At 45.6% G+C, this 26,479-nt stretch overlaps 5 protein-coding genes across 5 annotated transcripts; 3 read left to right on the forward strand and 2 right to left on the reverse strand.

Moving 5' to 3' along the window:
• Window positions 1-2,614: 2,614 nt before the first annotated feature.
• Window positions 2,615-3,612, reverse strand: BDW43DRAFT_296165 (dehydrogenase with different specificitie; the record flags this gene model as incomplete). The annotated part of the gene is made up of 4 exons (XM_032044165.1): window positions 2,615-2,880; window positions 2,918-3,035; window positions 3,070-3,395; window positions 3,471-3,612. The coding sequence occupies 4 exons, from the start codon at window positions 3,610-3,612 to the stop codon at window positions 2,615-2,617; spliced, it is 852 nt and encodes a 283-aa protein (XP_031906712.1).
• Window positions 3,613-4,221: 609 nt separating this feature from the next.
• Window positions 4,222-5,857, forward strand: BDW43DRAFT_259540 (alpha/beta hydrolase). Its single transcript, XM_032040108.1, has one exon. The coding sequence runs from the start codon at window positions 4,436-4,438 to the stop codon at window positions 5,354-5,356; it is 921 nt and encodes a 306-aa protein (XP_031906713.1). The 5' UTR covers window positions 4,222-4,435; the 3' UTR covers window positions 5,357-5,857.
• A 5,322-nt stretch (window positions 5,858-11,179) lies between these two features.
• On the forward strand, window positions 11,180-12,783 carry BDW43DRAFT_259546 (uncharacterized protein). Its single transcript, XM_032040109.1, has 2 exons — window positions 11,180-11,514; window positions 12,040-12,783. Coding segments are annotated over exons 1-2 (720 nt in total). The 5' UTR covers window positions 11,180-11,512; the 3' UTR covers window positions 12,758-12,783.
• Window positions 12,784-16,197: 3,414 nt separating this feature from the next.
• On the forward strand, window positions 16,198-19,524 carry nut1 (putative RNA polymerase II mediator complex subunit Nut1; the record flags this gene model as incomplete). Its single annotated transcript, XM_032045830.1, has 6 exons — window positions 16,198-16,813; window positions 16,874-17,121; window positions 17,175-17,237; window positions 17,312-17,812; window positions 17,863-18,394; window positions 18,443-19,524. 6 exons carry the CDS (start codon window positions 16,198-16,200, stop codon window positions 19,522-19,524), a joined length of 3,042 nt encoding a protein of 1,013 aa, XP_031906715.1.
• A 4,957-nt stretch (window positions 19,525-24,481) lies between these two features.
• BDW43DRAFT_259575 (uncharacterized protein) lies at window positions 24,482-25,879 on the reverse strand. The gene has a single exon (XM_032040110.1). The coding sequence runs from the start codon at window positions 25,438-25,440 to the stop codon at window positions 25,108-25,110; it is 333 nt and encodes a 110-aa protein (XP_031906716.1). The 5' UTR covers window positions 25,441-25,879; the 3' UTR covers window positions 24,482-25,107.
• Between the last annotated feature and the right edge of the window lie 600 nt (window positions 25,880-26,479).

Consider the following 26,479-nt stretch of genomic DNA (forward strand, 5'->3'; position numbering starts at 1 on the left):
CTCCGCACCTGGGGTAATTGGTTTCCTGCAATGATCTTCATAATCTGCATTCATTCAATATCGTCTTTGTTTCCACTGGGCACATACCGTAGCTGACCGCCTGACAATCAGAACCTCCTGACGATCGATTTCGCCCCCAGCAACCAGGTAGATATAGACTGTAAAGAAGATATCTAGTAATTTTAGTGATCCCGAAAGCGCTGTGGGAGGCGGATTTGCCTGCCTCGACGATTTACAGTAGGAGGGTCTCTTCAGCAACTTCAGGCGCTGGCGTACTAATATCTTGCTGATTAGGGACTTTATAAGGCCTGGAGATGAGTTTAGTTCCTTTTTTTAGCTTTCTGAAGGTTACCTTGAAGCTATAAATATACTGCTTTAGTATATATCTTATCCTCCTTGTGGCGCTTCTTCCGCTCAGCTTTCTGTACCTCTAACTTTTTCTGATCTACCTTTATTCTCCAATCCTTTTTAATTAACTGTTACTTTACTTCTTCATTCTATTGCTTACACTGCTTTTCTGCCTCTTTTAAAGCCTTTATATTCTCTATTGCCATCTCCTTTTGTGTTTGAAGCACCCGAGTCTGCTGGATCTTGTTAGGCGAATAAAACACTGCGTTACTATTCCCAGGAGCCTGTAATTTAAGCTGTAGAGATTTTTCATATTAGCACTTTTTCTTCTCATATAGAGGGCTCTTTCGAGATCCTGGAAGCGAAGTTTTAGCAAGATATTCTCTGTAGAGAGATAAAATATCGTAGAAAATAATTTTCGAGCATTTTAATTATAAATATAAGTAAATAACTTTAGAAGTCTTTCAATTCTTCTCTAGTCTTCAGCACCTAGTACTGAACGGGAGGACTCGCTGGAAGAGGGCCTGCTGTCTTTCTTTTTGGTAAAGTGCTTTAGAACGGTTTCTGGATTCTATAGCTATAAATTAACTGATTTCTATGCACTCTTAAAAATTTTCTTAAGAAAAAGGCTCTTTCCTAACTCGGCTAGAATAGTCTAAAAAGTTTCGCTTTGTGAGATAGCTCAGGCCCTAGTAATCGTGCAAAAATACTTCTAATTTACTACTATAGGCTATAGAAAGAGGCCCAAAGTGACTAATATCAAGAGGCCACATGGAATACGTTAAATAAGGTGGATACGCTGCTAAAAGGATTATATTCCTATTGTAGAAATCTATAAATTTTGGTGTAAGATAAGATCTATAGCTATTGTCACGGTGTGCCTGCGAGCACACCTACCTGCCTGCCTGAATCCTGAACATGCTTATATATGTGAGTGCAGTACAAAGCCGAAGGCTTTGTATCCTAGTCTTTTGCTGATAACGCAGCGGTTAAGCTTCTGAATGCACCCAGAGGCCACACCGTGACGGCTATTAAGAATTAGAAATCTCTAGCGCCTTCCTGTCTTCTTTTTAGTGTCTCGATTAAAGATATCTTTTAACTATGTAAATCCTAGCTTACAATTGGCCCAACTAGAAAAGAAAGACCCAAAGAAGTAGCAATAATCTCCTGGATTAGAGTCTTGAAACTGTGCCGGCGCAGTCCCTATACAGGCTGCTGAGTTCGTAGTGAATGTCAGCGAGTAGTGACGTGATTCTAGTTTGTTCTGTTTTTATTCGAGATAGACAATACCCCACAGAGATTCGCTCGTGGGATAATTTCTTCTTCAAGCGATTTCCTCGTATCAGAGCTACCCAATTAGATCAATCTATCTACGTTGGCCTGAGCCGTTACAGAAACCAGGAGTCTTATATCTTGCTAGACACTGCCTGGATCAGATCAGGAGATAAAGAGATCCTCTCTATATAATATAAGCAATTATAGTAATATTTTCCCGATACAATTCTGAAGGCGTTTCTTGAGGTCTCCTTGCTTATTTGTGTTTCTGCTTAGAGAAGATCCTCTTGCCTTTAGAAAGCACTCTAATAAGAAATCCTTTTCTATCTATATTGTACATGTCTTCGGTTCTGAGAACAAATTTCTCTTTTTCTCTAGCTATAAGCTCGAAGTATAAGGCATATTTATATACGGAATCCGTCTGTTTCCTTAAAGAATCGATTCTAATAGTGTAGCGAGTAATAATGTCATTATTATACTTCTTTAAAAGGCGGGTTGGCCACTGCTTTCCAGGCCCGAATTCCAGTGATTTCTTGAGCCCAATTTCGAAGTGTCTTATGCGTAGGATAGAGTCTACGATTACTAAAGCTCTCTATCCAATTCATAAGGGTTTTAGTCTGCTGGTTATTGATTAATTATTAGTTTTTATATTACGCTTCCTTAGATACCTAGACTGCGGTGATGTCTTGGCAGAGTATTTCGATCAATACCATGCTGTTTTGCAATATCAGTATAGCTAAGAGATTCTCCTGGATTCAATGATTCTAAATCCGCCAGCGCTGCTTCAAGAGGAGTGATACTGAATGAGTCGTTGAGGTTTAAAATTATACTCTAAATGTCGGTGCACAGTAAAATCGATCTTCAGCTGGTTCCGATCGTCGGGCGGTCAGCTACGGTAAACTTCATCAATGATCTAGTGACTAACTGTATGGCAACACATTAAATACCAAAAAAATCCCGGGAAATTCCTCTCATAAAGTACAAGTCACACTTATTCCTCCTCCAACTGAAGTAACTCGAAGGTTTTCGCCCAATTGGCTTCACCATCCGGATGGTATGCCCACGTAGCATAGCCTGGCCCGTGTCGCTTGGTCAGGTCAGCAGGCGATGCGATCTGACAATTATTCGAATATTTCCCTCCTGTACCTTCCAATCCCCTCGCTACAACACCCCAGACGCTAGTCGCAGCGCCCTGTTCAGGGCTCTTCCAGTAGGTCTTGAGCCAGTCATCCGCATCCCACGCAGATTTCTGTTCATCTGAGACATGACAAAGGAGCTCGGCCGCAAATCGCACCGGGGTGCAGACTAAATGCATGAAGACTTTTTGAGCCGTAGCACCTCTTGATCTCATTAGCTGTCCAGAGATTGGCTGTCTTGCTTTGACCATAGGCCTTCCAAGGCCCGTATTCCCTCTAAAGTGAGGTTATCGAAAAGAACAGATGAGACTCGATGCGCGCTGGAGGACACCATGACCACCCGGGAATGGAAAGAAGGGATCGAGGAAGAGAGTAGCAGGGGTTTGAGAAGGTAGAAGAACAGGAAATGGGCTAGGTGGTTCGTTCCGAAACGCGTTCCGAACCCATCGGCAGTTCGACCTTTGGGGCATGCCATCACCCCCGCATTCTCGATCAGGATGTTCAAGGTACTCTCTCTAGACTTGAATTCTTCTGCGCATGCGCGAACGGATGCCAAGGAGCTCAGATCGAGGTGCGGAAGATAGACTCGCGGACTGATAGCGATGTCACCCAGTGCATTCTTTGCTTTTCCCAAGTCTCAAGCTGTGAGATATAGTGTTGCTCCTGTTTCGAAGAGGGCCTTGGCAGTCTCGGCTCCGAGGTCAGATGAACAGCCTGTGACGATGATCACCTTGTCGGCCAGGTGGTTTACTCGGTTTTCATCTCGGACGACTTGTAATGCGGTAGGCTGTGCATCTCCCGGACCCCTGCAGAATTTATGGACCTTGGCATATCTCGACTGTGTGGGGAACATTTTTGAAGGTATTGTACAATGGAAGTTGATTGGTTGTTGATGTTATGTAGACTTGAGAGGTATAGCCCGTCCGAGCAACGTGCAATGATTTTATATCTCAACTCCTTTTCTCTAGACTGTCAGCCGGGCCTTAATACATACTATATCAATATCATCATGCGTCATTCGAAGGTAGACTTCTTGAGCATTTACAAAAACACCGATGGTTACATCATTTCATGGACAAAATCCGGGGATTTCGGGAATAAGGCTTGTGCGCTTATAGGTAACCGTTCAACGAGGTTATAGTACCTCTTAATTCTTTGTCATCGCCATCTATATTCTCCTTAAAACCATTATATGTCCGCTCAAACTCCGGGGGAAATGTAATCCCTCATCAGGAGATAGTCCCTCCCTTTGATTCCATCGGTCGACGGCATGCCGATCACCTTGAGAATTTCGGCCGAAATCTAGCACATCGGGGCTAAAAGACGCTAATGATTACCTCGATCAGCCTACAACTCTAATCCAGCAGGGCGATCGGCCAATGATGGGAGCCAATTCGTCTCTGAAACAACTTCATCGTCCGAAACATTTTAAGCTTCCGCCGAAATATTCGGGCTTTGGATACGTCATCCCTATACCCTTCGATGTTGTATATTTTCGTGGCGCTGGTTTCTACAATCTTGGACGACTCTCATAAATACTTGAGAATCATGATGCCCGAAGGAAGTCTTGTTCATCTCCAAATTCATCTTTACAGATTCATCTTTAATCTGGACTTGGTCTCTTGGTACGGAAACTTTAGTTTCAATTTCACCCCAATCACCCCCAACACACAAAAATGTCTTCCCCGACCGAGGTCTCCTTCCCATCCTTCCACCTGAAGGTCTGCGGTGAGCTCCACGCTCCAGCAAACGACTCTCCAGACCGCAAGGGCGCCGCCGTGGTAGTCAGCCACCCGATGACCGGCGTGAAAGAGCAAACCTCGACCGACTACGCCAAAGCCCTATCCCAGGCCGGCTTCTACGCCCTCACCTTCGACGCCGGTTACCAAGGCCAAAGCACCGGCGAACCCCGCGGCCTCGAAGACCCCCACCAGCGCGTCGAAGACATCAAAGCTGCCGTCAGCTACCTGACCACCCTGAAGGACAAGGTGGATGTCTCGCGGATCGGAATGCTCGGCATTTGCGCCTCGGGCGGCTATGCCTCCTACGCAGCTCAGTCTGACTCTCGCATCCGCGCCCTGGCTACTGTCAGTGCCGCCTGTGTCGGTCGCATGACACGCAACGGAGGCGTGCATGAGCATAATAAGGAGAATGCCCAGGCTATTGCCGGTGCCCTTCAGTACGCTGGCCATTGGCGGACGGGCGTCGCTGCTGGCGAGCCCGGCGCGGCCCCGGCTATGTTTGATGCGTCGAATGTGCCCGATGATGCGGATTCGTTCTTCAAGGATGCGGCCGCGTACTATGGCACCAAAAGGGGAAAGCATGAGCGCTCGACTCAGAAGGTGCCCCCCGTCAGCTACGATATGATGGTTAGCTATGATTCGTTTAACTTCCAGCGGCTTATCTCGCCCAGACCGCTGTTGATGATTGCTGGTAGTGAGGCACAGACGCTTCATTACAGTAAGACTGCCGTCCAAGATGCGAAGGAGCCCAAGGAACTTTTCGTCGTGAACGGCAAAAACCATTTTGATATCTACGATGATTTGACCGAGACTAGTCCCAAGCTGGTTGAGTTCTTTGGGAAGAATCTTCAGTGAATTTACGGCTTGTTTTACGCATGATTGTTTGGTATGAGGATATGAAACGTGTGATGCCATTTAATCTATATATAGTTAGTAAGACAATGAAAAGGTTAGTCTTGGTCAAAATGCGATGACTTGACTGTTTAAATGACGGAGAAACATGATATGCTTTCCGCTCAAGCTCAAGTGCTACATCCAGGAGGCTTACCGCTCGTAGACCGCGATGATCGGCTAACAGTACTGATTTACCTCCGGTGCTGCACATGGGGACGGCAATGATTGAGTCAAGCATGCCTTAGATAGAAGCACCGCTTGAGATGATACATGTGCTTGAACTCAACCTCCCAACAATATACCCCCCGGGCTGGTGCAAGGGAATAGTAGGTACCTGATGGGAAAGAGGGACTTCCAAGATTTGAGGCTCCGAAGAATTTCCGAGGTAGACAATACCAAACTCGCGTCCGTAATATCATAGTGTATCGACACCTAAACTTAGCATAGTGAGGTAAAAAGCACACATGCAGTATCATGTCGCGACAGCCTCGAAACTGGCAGATCCAGTGCTTCAGTATACCCGTGGCGATCTCGACAGTCCCCCTCGAGATTTCATGGACAAGATAGGACGCATATCATATTCGCCGTACGGAAGGGGTAGGGCCCTATCCAGTGACTCAAAAAGTGGTTGAAGAGAGGGGACGACCCTCCCTCTTCCTCCCCCTTAAAGAAAAAACAAAAGGTAACTCCTGATTCCCCATAGGTTTCAGCGCGCAATGATAGCCCTTGCATTATGGTAGAGTATCGGCGGCAATGGCAGAGATCCGCGACGCTACTGGTATGCAAGAGAGAATCCGGGTCAAGGATAACCAGTTAGATCCAAACTTCGGGCTTCTATAATCCTGGCGGGACTATTGTCATGTGGCGCACTTTTAGCCAAAGGGAGAGACGAACTGAGTAAGGATGCATCGGTGAGGTTAGGGATCCGTTTTGATGCCTTTCTCTGCAGTGGGGAATAATGATTAGTTTAGCAAGAGTCGACTGATGTCGGAAACAATGGGTAAGGCTATATTGGGGATATGACAGCCATATACTACGCCAAGATATCAAACCACAAAGATCACCACCGCTGATCCGCAAATTTTCCACATGGTTTGGTTAAATAGGCCTTGATAATCCCTTGAAGGGTCTCTATCAAAGTGGGGCTAGAAAATGACCTCCTGACAACTACCCGTGTAGTCTCGCTACAGACCCAGTTTACAATATTTGCTCCTCGTAGATCCAGACCGAGATCAATTTAAATTTCGGTCGAGGCGTACATCGACGCTGAAAATCAGAATAAAAAAGAATAAACAACAGGAGAGGGGGCAAAGGGAAAGAAACAAGGGCAGGAAAAGGAAAACGAAAAGAAGGATCGTCGGCACCAAATGAGACAAACGTGCGATTTGCCCTATTTTGAAAAGCCAAAATAGGCCAAAGGAAGCAAGCACATGGTTAGGACAATTTTCCCGTACAATAAATAAATCACAAAGAAGGAGAGAGGAAGGGAAATTACCTACTTAGAAGGTAGGGAACCTGTTCTCCAAACGCCGAGGCCCGGGGTTTTAACCTAGTTGATTTGGATAAAGAGAGCCTTACCTGAAAGTAGTATGTATCCACACAGTCATTGCAGTTCAAGGAGGAGCAAGAATATCCGCCATTTCCCAATTTCTAGGTGTATGACCTAAAAGTATAACTAGAATATGGACTATTAAGTTGACATCTCCCATTCCTTGCCCTATTTCGGCGGAATTCGGTCATGAAGTAAAAAACCTGATACTCGATTTGGAATTGGCCTCATGCCCAAGTCTCTATAGATTGAATGGTAGACATACCCAGAGTTCTCCACTTCTATTCGATATGCCTTGCTTTGGAGCTCTGTATCTGACCTTGAACTCCTGATAGCCAAACTATCACGACTGTTTACTGTCATTTATTCTCATAAGGCTCGACTCGAGTTGTACCAATTCCTATTCAAGGTCACTGCATAGCGGAGCCATGTAAACTTAGACTTAATGGAGGCAAAGAATATTCCCACGGCTCAAAGATGAGAGAATTAACCAGTAGTAGGACGTTCTTTGGAACAATGGAATGGAGAAGGCAAAAAAAGTGAAGCAGGTTTCTGCATCAGGAATTGTTCACTGCGCGGGGAGATGGGAAGTAAGAAGCATCAGCGGCATTTATCATCTAGGTAAAAAGGTGCGAGGCAATTTGCATTGAGAGCAATAGTAGTTCATCTAAGACAGTCAGCAACAAAGGGAGAGCAAACCATTGTATTGACCAACTAACTGGTGCTTAGTCTTTACCACTCTAGGCAGTGTGTGGCAAAAATTGTGGCTAATGCGTGCTAGTGGCAATAGTGGCAGAAGACATACTTCCATGCAACTTCTCTTGCTACAGTACATATATATACAAGAAAAACAGGGTACATACATGCGTCCCGCCACAGTGGCAAATCCTGTGAGGCTGAGTGCAGATCCCTGTGGCTTCCGCGGCATCCGATGAGAATGAGGGAGACGAGACAAGGAGTTTGTATATCCTGCCTGATTATTGAGCATTCTACACAGCATAGCTGAAACTAGTACCTTGCTTAGTAGCACTAATGGGTACTTAGTTCGGCTTCTCATCATGGATTGATTAGCCAGATAGAGTATTGGTATGGTATAGGTAATTTTGTTTGTAATTTAACATACACACATACAATGTTTTCAACATCGCTTAATCTATAGAATGTTTTAAATCCGAGATCAATGTAGATTCTACACTCTCCCTGGTTGTGCAGCAAACAAGCAGATGCTACGTAATCCCTCCCTTTAAAGAATAAAGGCCGGCATTGTGGCAAACTTCCCCTTTCGACTGTCAGTCTACCAATTAAGCGAGAAGGAGTTGTATCGATGGGTCTCATAAACGTGCATTCGCGCCTTATGTATATGAATTCCTGGAAATGCCTTCGGGATCATCCCTTCGGCGTTAAGTCAAGAGGATGTCCCGCTCCTGTCCTGCATATGATGGGGCTATATAACTTGGCGTTCCATCGACTTTATACTAGTAGACTCGGTAACCAGATCGTTTCTCCAGATAGAATAACAAATACATTCCTTGTAAATTCTTAAGGGATAAGGGAAAGAAAGGGCAAAAATTAAGTTTTTTTTTAAAAAAAGGAGAGATATAGAGAGAGGAAGAGAGAGAAACCAGGGAGACACTTGACCTTTGCTTCAATCACCAGCTGACACGATATAACGGTGATCTCGCATACTACAGTACACCGCTACGCAGTATAGCAAATGCATCAACGTAATGTAAGCTCTAACCTACGAGCCTCCACCGCTCATTAGATTTGGCCTGGAAAAAGCCGGCGGAAATAGAGTCTTCCATTCATATAGAGACACAACAACAAGCCGAGATCAACCTTAAGGTCCATCCGCCCATGGCCAAGAGTGCAGAACACGAACGAGATGCATCCATTATGTCTGCATCACATTTCGCGACCCTCATTGTATCTGTCAGATTCTGCCAGGGGGTTAAGTATCTACCTGCATCAGAAATATGCCGTCTCAACAGCACGTCACGGCTGTGGCAAACTCGCTTGTCGCTGCTCACCGCTCATCCTTCTATTCTCTATAGCAATACTGGATTTGTAGGTACAATGCATCTCTATGCAGTAATGGTGTTATTTCGCGTTGGCTTTTGGCTTGAGTGGAATGTCTGGGACCAACCCTTGATTTTCTTTGTCACCGTTACTTTTTCTGGCAACGTATCTGCCTGTGTGATCTGCACTGGCTGGACGCGGGAGAACAACGATTAGAAGGTAAAGTAGCCATCATGGCACTATCTAATCTATCCATATGCATTCGACACCTGATATTGCAGGAGGTGGATCTGACTAAGGCCTAAAATCTCCCATCCGCATCACGATGTGGCAAACCTGAATCCCAACCGTTCAGCCGACATTATATGCAAAATCTCTGATTAAAGTTGAGTTTAATGAAATGGAAAGGGAAGAAAATATAGACAAAAATCTAGCAACGAGCAACGAAACAAGTAAACCCTTTTCCGAGATCCTTTCAGCTTCTTACCCGTTACCACAAGCATTTTGGTATCGGGAAACCTGCGGCTGAAAGATGGGCGAAGAGTTTCTTCTCCCTTACATTACATTACAATACCAACTAGGTAGGACGTACATACGATACATACTTCATCGGTCAAGGTAAGATTCGGTGGGGCAGGGTTTCTATAATTTTTCCCTGTGGTAATTTGCCGGTGCGTAGGATATGCTGAGAGTTTTTGTTATTTTCAGTCAGTCACTTGAATCATACAATCTGCCACACACATTCAAAATGCTATCTTGCAGTAAAAAATTGTCATTTGACCATGAGGACAAAGTTTTGTAGTCTGAAGATGCAGGCGCAGGCGCAGGCGCAGGTGCAAATATTCCCCAGTTGAATTAAAGTCCTGACCATCTCCAGGTCTATCATCCTTACATTGGAAACTTTTCTTTCCTTTCAAGGCTTAGATTTTCTCGATCTTACCCAGGGACGGAGTACAGCGCGGAATTACTATGACAGCCCTAAAATAAAAATAGTTTTCTCTTTTCTTTTCCCCCCACTTGTCTCTATATTTGAAGATTTGTTACAAGTGACTATGTGCCAGAATGACGACGGTCCTAGTTTACCAGACGGCTATTGTGTATACATAAGTGTATGCGTCCCTGTATGCATGTGCAGTACAACCCGTACAACCTCGTAATCCATGCTAGTAGTAGTACTGCTGCTAGCAAGCTTAACTATAAATTAGTAGTTACACAGCATCACTTTATAGATCATAGAGAATTGATCTCAACTAGACGTGGAGTTGGGAGGTATGTACTCCGTAAGCATCATGTCACCGTATTGTCATGATCATGAGAACATATTTTTGATCTCAATTTATTGATGTAAATTGCAACCGTGGTACATTATGGGGGCTTTACCAGGGTGGTAGATTTCTGTGTGGATCTGATTCGGCGATCGTGTATCTCAGTCTCAGACTTGAAGGAACGTTTTGTTTCCTCTCTCTCTCTTTTTCTCTTCTTTTCCCCCTCGCCTTGACTGAAAAGGGTAAAAAGGAAGTACGTGACGAGATCATTCCGCCGTTGTCAGATGGATCTGCAGCTTAACCTAGACTAGACATCATACGTAAGATGTAATATAAAAAGAGAAAATAGATGACGATATTGTTCATTAACTCACATAATCTAATTCCGAATCATAGGCTGAATACGAGGATCAAAGGAGACTTCAAGACAAACAACCTATAGATTCCTTTCCTAATCTAGTCCTAAGTTAAAACTCTAAGTATGAGGTATGCAGCTGCATGGATATCTCTAATCTGGATTCATGGCCCTGTCTTCCATTTTCCCGGATCCACTACGAGGAAGAAGAGGGCGCGCGATGACCATGGCGCTTTTTTTTTTGCCATCCGCTAAGGTACGGACAGTATGTACCCTCCCCTCCTACATCGATCTGTGTTGTACCCTTTTTTTCCCCTTTTCATGGCATTTTAATTTCTCGCTGTCTTTCTATGTTTGTGTTTTTCTTTAGCTTTTCTAATAAAAAGGAAACAGAATAAAATACAATTCAAAACAATAGCAACAAATTAAAACCCCCAAAATAGGGTTTCTATTGGTATTTCATTATTGATTACACTGCATTGTTAATGTATTAGTTATAATCTTAATAATTTGACCCTCGAAACTAAATAAGGTACCCCGACTGACGGAAAATGTCCCACACAGCCCAGATCTGGTGGGTGATGTTTATTGGCAGTGCTTTACTACTGCACAACTAGCATTATTGGCTATTTGAAAACCACAAACTAATATTTCAAGATCCCAAAAAAAAAAAATTTATTTATATTATTATTCGTTCCCAATCTATAGCCCGACCAACCGTTTTCAAACTCTCCAATTTCTTCTACAACATCTTCCAAGAGTTACTCCATCGGGCAGACCCGTTCTTCTTAGTCGCACCGAAATAATATACTACAAATCCACTTCAGTCCAGCTCCGCAGGCTGTCTCTTTTCCAACCCTCTCGGCTGTTTCCTTTCTCCCCTTTCTTCTTTTCCTCCTTCAAATTTTTTTTATTATAAACAAAAATTGATGTATGTCTCATGCACCCCGTTTCATATTCTACTCAAATGGGCCTCCCTTCATTAAAGAACTATATCTCCGTCGTTTACCCATTGTACCTCTCCCCTCCCCCTCCTCGGTCTGTCCCTTTGTCATGAGCCGTGTCTGGCTCCCGCGTATGTAGATGGGCCTTGCCTAGCAGATGTCGATGAACGAATCTCATCAAGGAAGAGGGCTGGCGTTCTCTATCAAACACCTGTTCCAGTCCTCTCCATCCCCTTCTCCATCTCGACGCCGGGTGTCTGTCCTTCTTCGCCGAGGCAGGAGTGCTTTTTCTAACAAGTAATTTCCCTCTCACTTGTTCTTCCACCCCACCTCGGTCAATTTCAATCGCTCTTGTCACCGGAGGAAACTGGCCCTTTCCCATTGATGCTATAAGACTTGATCCACTCCCACTCCCACACACAAACACATGCCCTAAGAGCCAGAGGAGCTAGGGGAGAGAATCTGAAATTAAGGGGAAACAAGGATACGGGCTAAGATTATGCTTCCAACAGGAACCCTGAAACCCAGTCGAGTCGTTCATCCGGGACCCAAATGAACACGACACCGCAATTCGATCCCACTGCAATGATTGGACTTTCTGGAGCTTCTCCCGGGGTGAATGGCGATGGCTTTGATATCTTCGAATGGTACCCTCATTATCAGAATTGCCAACGGTATTTTCTCGACCATGCACAGCACAGTACTTCTGTCCAGGCACTTTCTGCTTTCCTAAACATCCGTCTCCCATTTCAACGTCAACCGCATCCCGTATTCAATTCTTCCACCGATCATACCCCAACTGCTGGTCAGACAATGCCTACGCCCTCGGCAACTCCCAATTCCAACCCACCCCCGCCTGTCTCCCTGATCCCTTACATCCGCCGCCTGGTAGCTACGGGAATGGATTTTCCTGGGGTACTACATGGGTTTTTTGGCGACGATTGGGGGTCTGGCGTCGCATTTCTGCATGAGCAGGAACGTCGCAACTATCTTTTTGCCGCCAAGAGTGGGGGCTGGGCTTGTGTGAAGAAGGACTACGATATGCCTCCTCTGGAGACCATTCCGTTCTTGCGTCCCTTGCAAGGACCGCTAGACTCTGAGATAGAAGCGGCCGAGAGAAGTTGGAGTGAGTGGCTCGCGATGGAAGATTGGATGGTCGGGCCACGAGCACCCGACATCCTTCGCGACTCTTCCTCACAAGCGTCGCGACCCCGAAGCGCACGAGGTTGATCTTGATATGATTCCGCCTTTTTTTTCCCATTCATATCTATCTTTTCTTCCCTTTTTGGATATCAAGCGCAGAGCGATACTACGGAGTTCTATGGAATCATCGATATAGCGATTTTTCTCATCATGAGATGACGACCATACGACTTTAGATTCTTAAGTGCGATAGATCTCTTGACCCACCTATATAGAAGGAAGGCTAGGTCATTTGCATACTGCGGGAACAGAATGAGACTGTCCTAGGAAGTGCGATAATCAAGATATATACATATGCATACAAACAGCTTTTTGTTTTTAACTTTATCTAATTGGGACCTGCGAAACTGTTAGGGGTGGCCTGTTAAAACCCTCACCCACGCTAATGATATTTGCGCAGATGCCCCTTGATTGCGCCAGGAACAGGGGAACTCAAGTTATCGGCCGCGCAGAAGGTCACTTCTGGGTTAGCTGATTTAGATTAGTTCCAGAGAGGATGTATGTATGTAATGGATGATGTAGGTAGGTAGTACATACCTATCTAGAGTAGTCTGCCGGTGGTCCGGCTACCTGGTCATGGGCTAGCCTTAGTATGGTGTAGCAGCGGAAAATGTGCCGAGTGGAAAGACCCCTGGATCGAGTTGGGTTGAACTCAAAAGGGGGATGTTAATTACCAACTTCGCCTATACACGCCTGTGGGTTAAAGTTTTGTTGATGAGGGCCCCACTAGTTTGTCCTAGTTATAAGTGGCAGGTTAAGACTCCGCCGACCTGGTCAGTTCCTTGGTCATTTGTGGAGAAAACCTGGATTGAATTGCGTTTCAGCCTCTCAGGCTCACATAATCACATCGTTGAAATAGGAGCGTGCTGTGTATATGAACCACTCAATTGACGTACAGTGTTTATTATATGTATCATCCATGTATGCATCTATCCATGAGATGTGATCATCCTCCTTCCAGAGGTTGGAAGAACGCCGTCCTTTGAATTTTGTTCTAGACAGGTTCAACCAGAATGTGTGTCTGTGGCGGGCTGAATGGCGGGGTCTAACAATTAGTCCACGCGCCATTGAGCGTTCGTCGTCGGGACTCACAGGACGGATCCCAAACAACTAACTTAAGTCAGGAGTCTATCTCGGATCTGATGATGTCTTATACAACATGGATCTCCGACCTGTTTTTTTATTTTATTTTATTTTATATTTTTTGAAGTACCCATATCACGGGGAGAACTTAGAGTACGTACTGATACACTTACAGGGTATACATACATCGGACATGTCTACTATTAGTAGGTAGTCATGTATGTACAGTACCTGGCAAATCGATATTGATGAAGCCTAGATTATAAATACGGAGTATGTGTCTCCCTCCACTTGACCCACATGGTCTGACAAGAACTTTTCGATCTGGGTTGAACTTACCCATCGAGTCGATTCTAACGAGTCAGACTGTGCAATTATACCTTGTTGTTGGCTCACTCCATCCGTCCCAAGCGGGTGTTGGTACAGCACCTGTTCAAACTCAACTCTGCAGGGACCCGGGTGTCTGTAAGATCTAGGTATGGAGGCATGCGTATGGACAGAAAATTTCCTTCGGCACTACTATTAGTAGTGCTAGTAGTTAGGTGGTATTGGAACTCCGATTGCGCGCTTGTTCCGGGCTATGATTCGTTCCCAGTGTTTGATCGCTTTTGCTTAGGTCGACCAATGATCTCATTCGTACAGTATGCCCTTGCGGACTTGACTCTTCTTCCCTGGCCTTTTGCTCCTCGAACCCCTTTTTCTTTGCGGTCCAATGTTCCTTTCAGACTCATGGTTCTATCCCATGCCGCCGCCATAATCGGAGTGCCTACAAAGTACCGTAGTCTCAGGATGTGATCATCGGCCTTTACTACTGCTCCAACAATCGTTTTAGATACAGTAGTACTACCCTACTGGCTAACCTGATCAATTCCGACAGGTAACCGCTCCACAAACGGATCCCTTGGATGGATACAGAAATATGGAGTGCATACATGTAAGTCGCATGGCTCGGAGAATTTTCTTTACGCGTCATCTGACCGATCTACTTGTTTGCTTGCTCGGATGATGTGTTTCTCTTTTGGTAGAAAGCGGTGAAGCGTTGATTACGATACACCTTTTATCTATAAGTTAGTTTTGTGTGCAGAGGGTGTCCATGCATCGTGGGTTCTTCCTTTTCCTTGTTTCAATGTGCGAAAGACGAAATGTGACGGTCTTGATACAACATAATACAAAAGCACTCTTTACGGTGTTAAGATTCTCTAACGATATAGCCTCCCTTGAAATTGACTTTTGTCCCAAATCAAACCATCAAATCATTTTACCGCCCATGGTGGATTTCGACATTCTTGGCATGACTGTTTTGGCCCTGCTCATGCCTGATCCCGATGGCATCAATATCGCTACCAATTGAACGTTCACCGGCGAAGACCATAAGTAAGTCCCTATCTTATGGCCTACCAAAGTTTCAGTACATTACGGGTCCCGAACAACCCAAGATCGCTCGCTTATCGGGTGGAGAGATCGGCAAGGAGATGAGACAGATATGCTGCGGGCACAAGATCTACTTGCCCATCTCTAGCTCTGAAGACCGAGGTTCATACCCGGGTAAATGCTAGAAAGTCTAAAGGTATATCTTCTCTTTAACTATATTAGGAAGTCCCAATTTTTTCTCTGGCTCCTTCCAGGCGGTATCTCTCCCGACATTTCCTTCTTTGTTTAAAATCATTGTGGTTGTTCCATGGTTGGGCCAATTCCTCAATCGGCTGTTGAGATTTTGGTATGAACCATACATAGACCATTGTGGGAACCCGACCTTCTGCATCGGTATCGGCCGGGTTATCCCCAAGAGGTGGATTAAACGGGTCCCAACGGCGAAGTTGGAGTGAGTTCCGCTTTGTAAGGCTGTATTGAGGTTGTGTCCGTGTATCAGTGCGTACGTTGTTTTGTATAGTATCTACTCCGTACAGTAAGTACATTGATAATAGGGCCAATTTGAGATGGAGTCTAAACAACGGAAAGGGAAAGACATGCGGATTGACTTTGCCTACAGTGGGGGGGAGAGGTTCAAATCTTAGATAATGCCTGTCAACTACCGAGAATAACATTCTGAAGATCAACATGGACTGACCACATGGATATTCACCAAGTACCTATAGAGTACTAAGGTGTCAAAGTTATTGTTATGTTGTTCTACAGCGAGCTATCCACAACAGGATATCTAATCATGTGATTGATTATATAAGTATCACGTGTACCAGCGCCTTTGACATTTCCAAACAATGCCCGTGTTTGTTAATGACCGAGGCCTCATTATGCAACCCGAGCAAAATGCCTAAGCATTGGCACCAGAATTGTGGAGGTGGGTATATATACTAAACTGACTATACTGTGTGTCTTGATATGACCCCCCTGAAGCCTGAGAGGGAAGCTAGAATATCGGGAACATGACGTCGTCTGAACAATGGGAGACATTCCTCCATCAATGTCTCACGCATCGAATAGATGCCGCCGAATTCAAGAATCTGTCGAAGCTGCTGTCTCAACGATATCCTATCGCTGAAGGCGCACTTCTCGACGTGCTACTCGAGATACGTCTCGCCACTGGAATCAAATGGGATCCGCTTCTCCCCCTTTACATAGATTGTCTCTGTAAGACGGGCATGGTCCAGACCTCTACGGTGCTGACTTCACTTTTGAAGTACTCGTCCATTCACGAGAAGCCACGGTCCCCTGGCTCTGAAGTTCTCCAGAGCAAAAAGGCCCTGAAGTGTTATACTCTGATGACAGATATCAGAGTGATACAAGATGCTATGCTCTCCGTCTCTACCGGTAGCACCCCGAAGTCCCTTTCAGAAGCTGTCAGCATTTTCTCTGCTATAGTAGATTGGATTCAGGTTGTCGTGGCCTGGCACAACAATCACATAGACCCCAGTCAGCAGACAGGCGGACTAATGAGCTCCCCGGATGCGGTTTCGGTGTTTGAGTCACTTGGAATCCTCCTGACGGCCCTATCGGGGACTGGAAAGGGCATAGAAATCCTTTCTAGCGATTCTCATGAAGGTACATACGGCTCACTTGTTCTCAGCTTTGGGCATGACCGTATATGCTGACGTATAGCAGCGCTGAAGGTCAAACTGGGTCAGGCTCTTTCAGCATATCTTCCGCTTTGTATGGAAGTTTCGCTTCCACTTCGCAGTAGATTGGACAGTCTGCAGAAAGGGTTCAATCTGTATGGAGAGCCACCATCCAAGTCATTGCAATCCATGATGGAAAATGTGAATGTGAACGCGCTTCAGTTTGAAGCCTCCGTCATGGACGGGCCTGTCATAAATTCCAGAGCTGGACTCTACATATATATAAATGCAATGGTATTTCTCATCACCATAAAGATCCTCATTTGTTCTTATTGCTGACTCTTTAGCTTGTGGGCCGTCCTCTGGTGGACGACAGCATGTTACTCAATTATCTCACTAATCGATATAATGTAAGTGGTGGAAAGTGTTTTTCCCCTTATAACCTTCTACTCTTTTTGGTCCGAATTTTTTCTAACACCAACAGGGGCACTATGATGTCCTAGTTGAGGAGGTCATAACCGCTACATTTGATGTTCTGTCGAACGCTTTATATCGCAATGAATCCAGCCGGACGATGTTCTTATTCCGTTCGTTTTTGGTAAACAAGCTCCCATCATTCTTCGCAGCCATGTTGGCTGCATCAATGGTCTCATTGCCCATGGAAATGTGCATAAGCCATGCTCTGAGTCGGTTGGACCCAAACACATTCCCATCTTTCTCGCAGATGTTTGCAATGCAAGGTAGTACCGTCCTTTCGGAGGTGCGACCGGAGTTTCTGTTTGCCTGTGCCTCACATAAATTGATTCCTGAATCCAGCATCGAGCGTCTGCTAGGTGAAAACCCCATGCAAACACCCCCTGTCGGATACAATAAAGACGACCTCGTATCTCAAATCAATGCCAACCTGGAACGCGTAGAGCAGCTCATCAACGAGATCGAATCCACCGAGGGTAATGCGGGTGCTATTGTTGCAGCCATCACAGAGGTATGCTCCTTCGTCGCAGCTCAATGGGGGCATGGTTAATATAGGCCTAGGTTATGCATAGTCTCAGCAGCCAGAAAGAGACAATGACGTTGAAAAGCATCTGTAACACTCTTTCCCGGCACCCGCAGGCTCTCGACGTAATCCTACTTTTCCGAAGCGCGAAGCATATTTTGCAACCGCTTTGTACTCTGCTGCATTCCTGGCACTGGGATGAGGATCAAGGAGAGAGTCAGCCTGTCTACGATGAATTTGGTAGCATTTTGCTACTTGTGTTAACATTCAAATACCGGTACGATTTGCGGCCATATGATCTCGGGATTATGAGCGATGATTCTTTTATTCTGAAATTGCTCGACTGCGGATCGTCCAGCCAGAAATTGGACGATCTAAGTGAGAAGCAAAACAAGAACCTAGGAGCATGGATCACGGCTCTGTTTATTGCCGAAGGCATAAGCGAAGAGACCATGTCATCCTGCAGTCCGCAAGAGTTCTATCTTCTCGTATCGACCCTGTTCAGCCAAAGCCTCGCAGCATGTGAAGCAGGAAAACTGGAGTTTGACACCCTCAAGGGAGGTTTTGAATGTATGCCTTTTTTTTCCATACCATGCAGGGTCAGGCTAACAGTTATAGATTTACTTGAGCCCTTCCTGCTCCCGTCTCTGGTTATCGCTTTGACTTGGCTAGGAAATCATATTTGGGAGACTGAGAGTGATCCCACGATTCCTCTGAAGACCTTGCATTCTCTGGTGAACCCCAGCTCAATATCCGGTGACGCGAAGGAGATCCATAGGACGGTACTGAACATCACCGCACGCTCTTTAGATGAGCAACTAAAAGATATCCGGTCCCGCCATCCGAATAGGACGGATGTTAAACCAATTCTGGACGCACTTGAGCCTTATCTATCTTTCCAGAGGACAGGTAGCTGTCATCGGTCAGAGCTCGACAGCTGGGCCACCCATTCACCTGGAGGTCTACTGGGCAGCATCCGAAGCACCTTTCAAGGGCTTGTCCTTTGGACCACCAGCCCCGGCGTGAGTATGGCGCCGCATTCATACACACATCGGCAGCTTGTGACCGGCATCCGGATGCTCGGATCTACACGCGTATTCGCCGCCATTCTTGATGAGCTGAAGATGCAGACTGAGACAGGCAACGCCGATCTTGCCCTTGACATCGCAGCGACTATGATCTGTTCGCCACTAGCTGAGTCCTTTGCTATAGAACAAGGCCACTACCACCCAGTGGATCCCAACAAGGAACCTCTTCCACGGTGCGCGATACTCACCCTTCGCGATGCACTAAACCTGCAGCATGAAAACGTACCAAAGCTATCAGAGAAGGATCCGTTGCGCGCGGAGGTTATTGTACGGCTGTACCGTCGTGTCAACGCCCTTATGACACCCACAACGCAGATGCCCAACCTAGACATGAGCAATATCATCCAAAACATGCAATTAGGGGTGGAGGACCACGGACAGATGGGCCTCGAGCCCGCGGGAGCAGGGCACGGCGTCGGCGATGATGACGCTGCCAACCTCAACCGCATGCTGGACAACGCAGCCGCCGCAGCCGCAGCGGGACTAGACAGTGGCATGGGACAGAGTATAGGCGGAGGCCTTGATACGAGCATTGACGATGTATTGAACGCGGCCGATATGGCAGTTGGGAACCCAGAGTTCCTTGATCTCGATATGGAGGGCATGTTCTAAACAACGAAACACTTAATTCGAAGGTTAAACTGATATCATCACAATAACCGTAAGGTATTAACCATATATTCAAACAAAGACTTTGTCCAGGCCCTGGTCCAATAGCTTTTCAGTCCCTTGTATCTTAGACTTCCATATAATGTCCCATATATCACAGTTTCCAGAAAGCTGCCTTGCAACGGCACCATATCAGATAGGGTGTACCCATATAGATTTATCTGTTCGATAACATAGCGCGTCTATGCATCCTTCAGATCCTTCTGGGACTTTCATTTCCCAAGAAAATCAGCTTCGGTTCATAAAACCCCGAGAACAGAACATGGGTAAGAAAAGAAAAAGAAACAACGTACACCTATCTTCAAGGCCTTAGTAACGCCTCCGAGTAACGACTTCGCGAGTTCCTTTGTGACGTCGCGGTCAGACTGATCGTCGGACGCTTTGGCGGGGGCAACCGGGGCAGCGAGGGCAAGAGTGGAAAGGGTGAAGGCGAGAATAGCAGCGAACTTCATTTTGATTTTAAAATTAGGGATGTTGATTGGGACCAATGGATGGAGATGTATGTTTGGGAGGGATTATGGATTGTGGTGAATCGGGTGGGTGAGGAGTGAGGTGTTTGTGGTTATTATACTGGGTGTTTTAAAAGGGGGTTGCGAAGTGCTTGGGTTTGTAATTGGAATGTAAGGAAGCTTAGGATAGATACAGTTTGGAGTTTTTACATTCTTTGGTCTTGGGTGTATACGTGTTTTGGGTGTGTGTGTGTGTGTGTGTTCTTTTGTGTTGTGCAGTTGTTTGTATGTGTTTATGTATATATCTCTCTATGTGGGTAGAGTGGACATGGTCAACCTAGAGAAGTCAATCCCAAATGAGATTGATGAACTGACTGTCCCAACAATCGATGTTTCATACCACGCCACTAGCATCTACTTTGTACGATAATTTTGGAAGTATATGCAAATCATTCTCGTTCTTGCGCGCAGTCGTTAGCAAAACACCAGACAATCCCTTTTGACGCGATCGGGGGGCTAAGGAATGCTAGGGATTTATATCCCTCGCGAGGTTGGACACGAAGCATCGGAAGGGCGGGAAAGGAGTTGATTTGAGGCTTATTTTTTGTCTCGAGGTATCTAGGAGGTTCGTTGGTCCTGTCCCTCGTCGTAGACCCTGGAGGAGCATGTCCTATCTTTGTTTGCTGCGTCGGGATATACAGTTCCCCAGCTGATGTATGTAGTCGCACCTAGTTTTTCGTTAGTCTGACCGGAAGTATCCAGGGAAATGCAGTAGTCATTAATATATAATCTAGTGCAGTCGACTCGAAGTAAGACACTAAGCATAATCAGTCCTATTAATATATGCATAAGACTCAATTGATCGATCGGGATTGAATCTTCAGCTTCTCTGTACAGGATAGGATGCATGCACGCTGTGGCTATCCATGCATTGCCAATGCATGGTACTTCTCGCCTCTGCCATAAACAGAAAAGGACTTCTCTGCTCCTACGGGGAAAGTACTTTGAAAAAGAAAGGTAAAGTGCCGAGTGTGATAGCGACGTGCATATCCAGTGGAGTTGACACTCGATTAGAATGGCCAAATCTGCATCTATCATCACACCGCACGTGACAATCTCTTTTTTCCCATGAGCCTGCAGAATGGAGTCTTCGGGTTGGTAACTTTTATTTTTTCTTATCTCTAATTTGCTGGAGAGATTTCTCTCTCTTCTTCTTCTTTTTCTTTTTGTTGTTGATTACCTTTTCTTCCCCTGCCGAGGAATCTGCGGCTGACAGCTGTCATGTCTCTACTGCATAATACTCCCACTAAGATATGGGGTTAGACGGAATGGTTCATGTTTGCTCGGTTGCACCGCTGCTTGCATCTGGGGCGTATAGACTCGACTGTATAGCTTAGACATACTAGGAATGTTATGCGATGAGTTCTTGTTTAGGCAAGTTGATTCCGATGCGCGAGAGAGAGGAAGAGAGGGTTGCTTGCATGTGTCCACCAGGGGTCTGCTTTCTTCTTCAATGCCTTACTTTCCTCTTTCCTTTCCCTTTCTTCTCATATTCTGCCACTTCCCTACCAAGCTCACAACCAACAGCGGAGAGGAATAAAAAAAGGCTGGAAAAACAAGAATACAAAGCTATCTTCAATTGCGCGGAATCTTTTTCCCGTCCATGACCTCTACTGGTGAATCTTCAGTCAAGAGTTAACTTTAGTGGGGCGCTGCCGGTTAAATCTATTCATTCTTCTCTGTCTCGGAACATAGGAAAATAAAATGAAACAGAACGTTCCCGTCCAACGCCCCTGGTCCTATAGTCAGAGCGAAATATAGACCGGGAAGTGACTCACCCGCGAGCTTGATTGATTTACCTAGGTTTGTTGCAAGTAGAAAGTCTTGCATGTGCTAGAGATTCAAAAGAAATGAAGGAAATAAAAAATTCGACACACCGCAATTAGGTTGCGATCACATTGTGATGAGATGAGTTGTGTGTGACAGGAAACGATTGAATTGATTCGCGGAAGACAAGACCACCATGCCTCGCCTATAGTATAGTGGAGGGAGGATATTTGACAGTCGTCGAATGAGCTTCCAACGATCCAATCGCACTCATCCCCTCCCAGTAGGTAGACTATCACGTAAGTAGTGATGGTTGACCCCAGTAGGTCCTTTCTTTTTCTCCTCTTCCTTCGCTAGACTAGGATGTGACTGATCGGCAGAGGAATCGCTATTTGTCCAGGCCAGCTGATTGTCCTTTTTCTCTCTCTGTAACACACATCTGTGGTAGGTTTTTTCTTTTCTTTTCTTTTTTTTCCAATTTTTTTTTTTTTAAAAAAAAAAGGGAAAAAAGTGCTGATAGTATCTCCGCTAATGCATATTGACTAACGGGACTAAGAACTAACTTGCATACATCGTTGCCCTGTCGGGAACGGGAATTGGGAAAGGGAGCCTGCAGGTCTTGTTGGAGGATGCATGAATTATCCCTGTGGTCACCTGGTCCAATCATCGCCGGGCGGGATATGCTTTCCTTACTAGTAGTATGCCTTTCTTTTCTTCCCCCCTTTTCTCAGCCCGTGGACTGGGGCAACGGGTTTCTTCATGAGTGATTGACGTATCCTCGTCCGAGTTAGGGCTGTGGATGAGCTGCACTCGAGTGGAGTGCACGAGAGCCATCTTCAAGACATTTCTCAATCGAGGGTATCATTGAATCCTGGTCTGGCGCTAGTCAAATTAGTGTCAGCATTCTAGTCAAGGGAGGATCCACGAGGTTTCCTTGGAAGTCGAAGCCTGACAGGTGAGAGAGTTGTTTCCGTCATATTCCTTAATTCATATCTTGTACGGTATGTCGTGGGTAGGGGGATATGGATAATTGTCGATGGTACTATTGTGTCATGTACCCCCGTTAATATGAATATATATATATATATACTCCGTAGAGATAGATATATCTCTTCGGGGTTGGTGACGCGTAGGCCCTGATCTAGGGCATATCACTAAATGTGGAATATCCTAGGAACAACCGTAGAACTTCTTCTATCGTAACATCGAGATCGAATGTCCCGACAATACGGGCGCCGGGTATAGCGTGAAATCCGGTGGGCAGTAACCCTTTGATGTCGATCCGTTCATGTTCGCAGTCATCATCATCGGATATCATCACCTAAATCAGGAGGACTATGGGACAAAATTGTCGCATCACTGTGGGACGGCTCAGTTTGCACGGTCGCCAAGTTCCGACGGCTCGTCGGGAACGCCCATATCGATGGGGCAGTGGGGTGGAATGACTGAGGACGAAACACGCCATAGAGATGGCATGACTGGATCCCATGAATGGAGATGGAGGATAGGAGTTCAAGATAATTAGCCTTGTATGTATGTACCTGTAACGCTCAGTCGGAAGTAACTACTTTTACTTTACTTGTTCATTAATATTAAGTATATTCACATCGACACATACCTAGTCTAGTAAATAGACCAAGTGGACTGACGCGAAACCACGTGATCCTCCGTTGCCCCTGAGTTTCCCTTTTTTGCCCCTTTAGGAGTTCGTCCGTACTCGGTTGCCCAAATACACTCCATCCGGACTGACTCGCAAGTTACTTGCCAAGGGCACCGCTGAGTAACCGTCCCGTCTATCCAATGGAACTACCCCTGATATCGTCACTGGTAGATGAGATAGGGGCGCCATACCCCACGAACACGCCGACACGGGATGAGCTCATGAGCTCACGAGCAGGGTAGATCAAGGGGAAAGAAAGGCGATGCTACAGGACCGTTGCACAGTCATAGGACACAGGACCGTGCCTATGATGCCGTGCCGCCTTGCTGCGGCACATCCAGTGGGGGCGACGCTATAGCAGCTATCACCTTTCGAAACCCAGACCATCATTCGTTGGATCTATGTCGTACATGACATCAATGGCTCGTGGCCAATGGTATCAAAATTGTGGTTTGTGTGGTACAACGTCGGCCATCATCGTGTTCCTGGAGATGGAATGCTCCTTCCTTGGTTCTGTTGGAGAAAAGTACAGTAGTATACTCTACGGTTTAATATATAACATCGTCGCCAATTCGACACACGGTCTTGTGAGGTATCAAGTCCTCAAAATTGAGCGCATAAGAGCCGTGACCATTGGTCGGGATCGGAATCTATTCCCTGAGCTTCGGTACACTAGAGTCCTTTGGTATAATGGATTGCTTAACCGATCAATTAGGCGACAGGGGAAGTTTGCCGCCCCGCATCCCACGATCAACACGTGCCCACCGCTAACCCATATCTGGTTCATGGCATGGTCGAATGGCTTTCCGGGAAAGACGGATGGTTTGATCCTGGTCGATAATACAGACTTGCTATTCTTTGTGAGACCGGCGAGACCGCACCTTGGCAAAGGCAAGTTTCATAAAAACTGCTTAGGTATCCGGTCTAGATTCGAGGATTATCGGTAGTAACGGTCGGCTGTAACTTTGTACGACCCGACTCTCCAGAAATTGCTTTGAGTCTCCTTCCTCGAGAAAGAAAGACGCTTCAATAACCAAGCATAGCCTTACAAACCGCTGTGATCCATCATGTGTTTTTCTTTGTCAAGCTGTCAATTTTGTTGGCGTAAAGCCTTTAACGCCACCCCACGGTCCCGACGCCACGGCTGGCTCGACCCAGGTTTTATTCCTCGTACCGTCTTCCCAAAAAAAGGAAAAAAATAACATCAAACTCTAGTCGATGGGGACGGTATACGGGGATATATTCCGCAGGCAACTTTGATTTTTAAGTTTTTTTCTGTGTTTCTTTTCCTTTCTTTGTTATAGCAGTCTGACCTCTTTCTTTGCCTTGTTAACATTGATCTAAACCTTGTCGGTCGCGGAGGAGAGAAGCGACATGGATGAAGCTGTAGGTGGATGGAATAGGAACCTATGGTCCTAATTTACCGTGTCTCAGATATGCGACGTCATATTATTGAGCGACGATCAAACCCAGGAACCGAGTCGATGGGTTTATTTATACTATATATGTGATGTATAATATGGACTCTCGCGTATCTATCATGCATACATACATGCCATGCTATGATCATCGTGCCTTGAGGAAATCACGTCATATCTGCCTAACATGGAAGGAGAAAGGAAGGGGGGAAACAACAGTAATAAGCATAATCCTTGTGTAACACCAACCCCAGTATCGCAAGGAACACCTATCAAAACCGAATTGCCGGTACAGTTCCCAATTCCGACTTGCTGAGTTCCTGTGAATATACAGTTTGTAATAGTTAAATTTTATCACCTCTCTAAGAGGCGACTTCTCTTTCGACTGGATCATTCCATTCATATGTATCGGAACCGACGGCATAACCGAGCAAGAGTTGCAGTTCCAGTGACCCGGATGAGGGAACTGATAGTATGCGGTATGGAGCGCTCCGCGTATCCACATCACCTTCAACCAGCGTAAAGTCTATTTCATGCAATTGCCCTTGCGTCGAATCTCGGACACCAAAAGGGTAGGTATATACTCTGTATAGTTTAGTGTTGTCACAGATTTGTTGCTGAGTCATGATGCATCGTCCAAAATGGAAATTGAGGTTACTCGGATTTTCTCATTTTTCAGTCGTCTAGTTCGGAGAGAGTAAGACTCCCTTCAAGAGATCTCGGCATTATTGTTCGTATGCTGTCTGCCGGATGACTGGAGCACAACGGGTCAGGAGGGATTTTTTTGGAGTCCGATTGGGGGATAATGCTGTGGTGCGCGGGTTGATTTGTGGGCTAGTTAAGCTTCCTGGGTCCTGGGTTAAGCGTTGGTGCACGGATTGTCCTGTTGCATCCAAAATATGTATATGTACGTATGTATGTAATATAGTGTATGTAAGTCGATAATATATAAGAATGGATGGATAGATATGGGTGTGTGCCTGGGTCAATAGAAGGCACATGCTTTCTAAGTGGGTTTAATGGGGATCACTGTCTGTTGATTGAATTGGATTAATGATCCTCTCTAATAAGGCTTTATGAAGAAGCTATTGTGGATGACTCCCAGAAAACCCCGCTCAGTACACTAATCGTTCCTTTTTTTTGAGACTTAGAAATTAGCCCCCGTTACACAAGAGAGAAAGCTGATAGAGAAAAAACCAGATGTCGAAAGATTTGGGTCTGGAATCCAAACTGCCTCAGACTGCCGACAGCTAACTACTCCTTCCGTCTTAGTGTGCAGGCGCTCGAGCTCTTAGTTTGTGAGACCGACGGTATGGTGGACCATCGCTGGGCCGTGATGCGTCCCATCCATTGCTGCCCGTTCTCTTGTGACAGTCGACAGGTCGAATTGTCACTTTGGGACTTTTGTCGTTCTATTTTTGATTGTTGGTTAATATCTCTTCGGCCACTAGTGACGGAGTCTTGAGGTTTTCTTTTTACTCTTTTTTTTTTTTTTTTTTTTTTTTTTTTTTTTTTTTTTTTTTTTTTTTTTTTTTTTTTTTTTT

This window comes from Aspergillus alliaceus (genome assembly GCF_009176365.1).
Source record: "Aspergillus alliaceus strain CBS 536.65 unplaced genomic scaffold BDW43scaffold_1, whole genome shotgun sequence".
Lineage (NCBI taxonomy): Eukaryota > Fungi > Ascomycota > Eurotiomycetes > Eurotiales > Aspergillaceae > Aspergillus > Aspergillus alliaceus.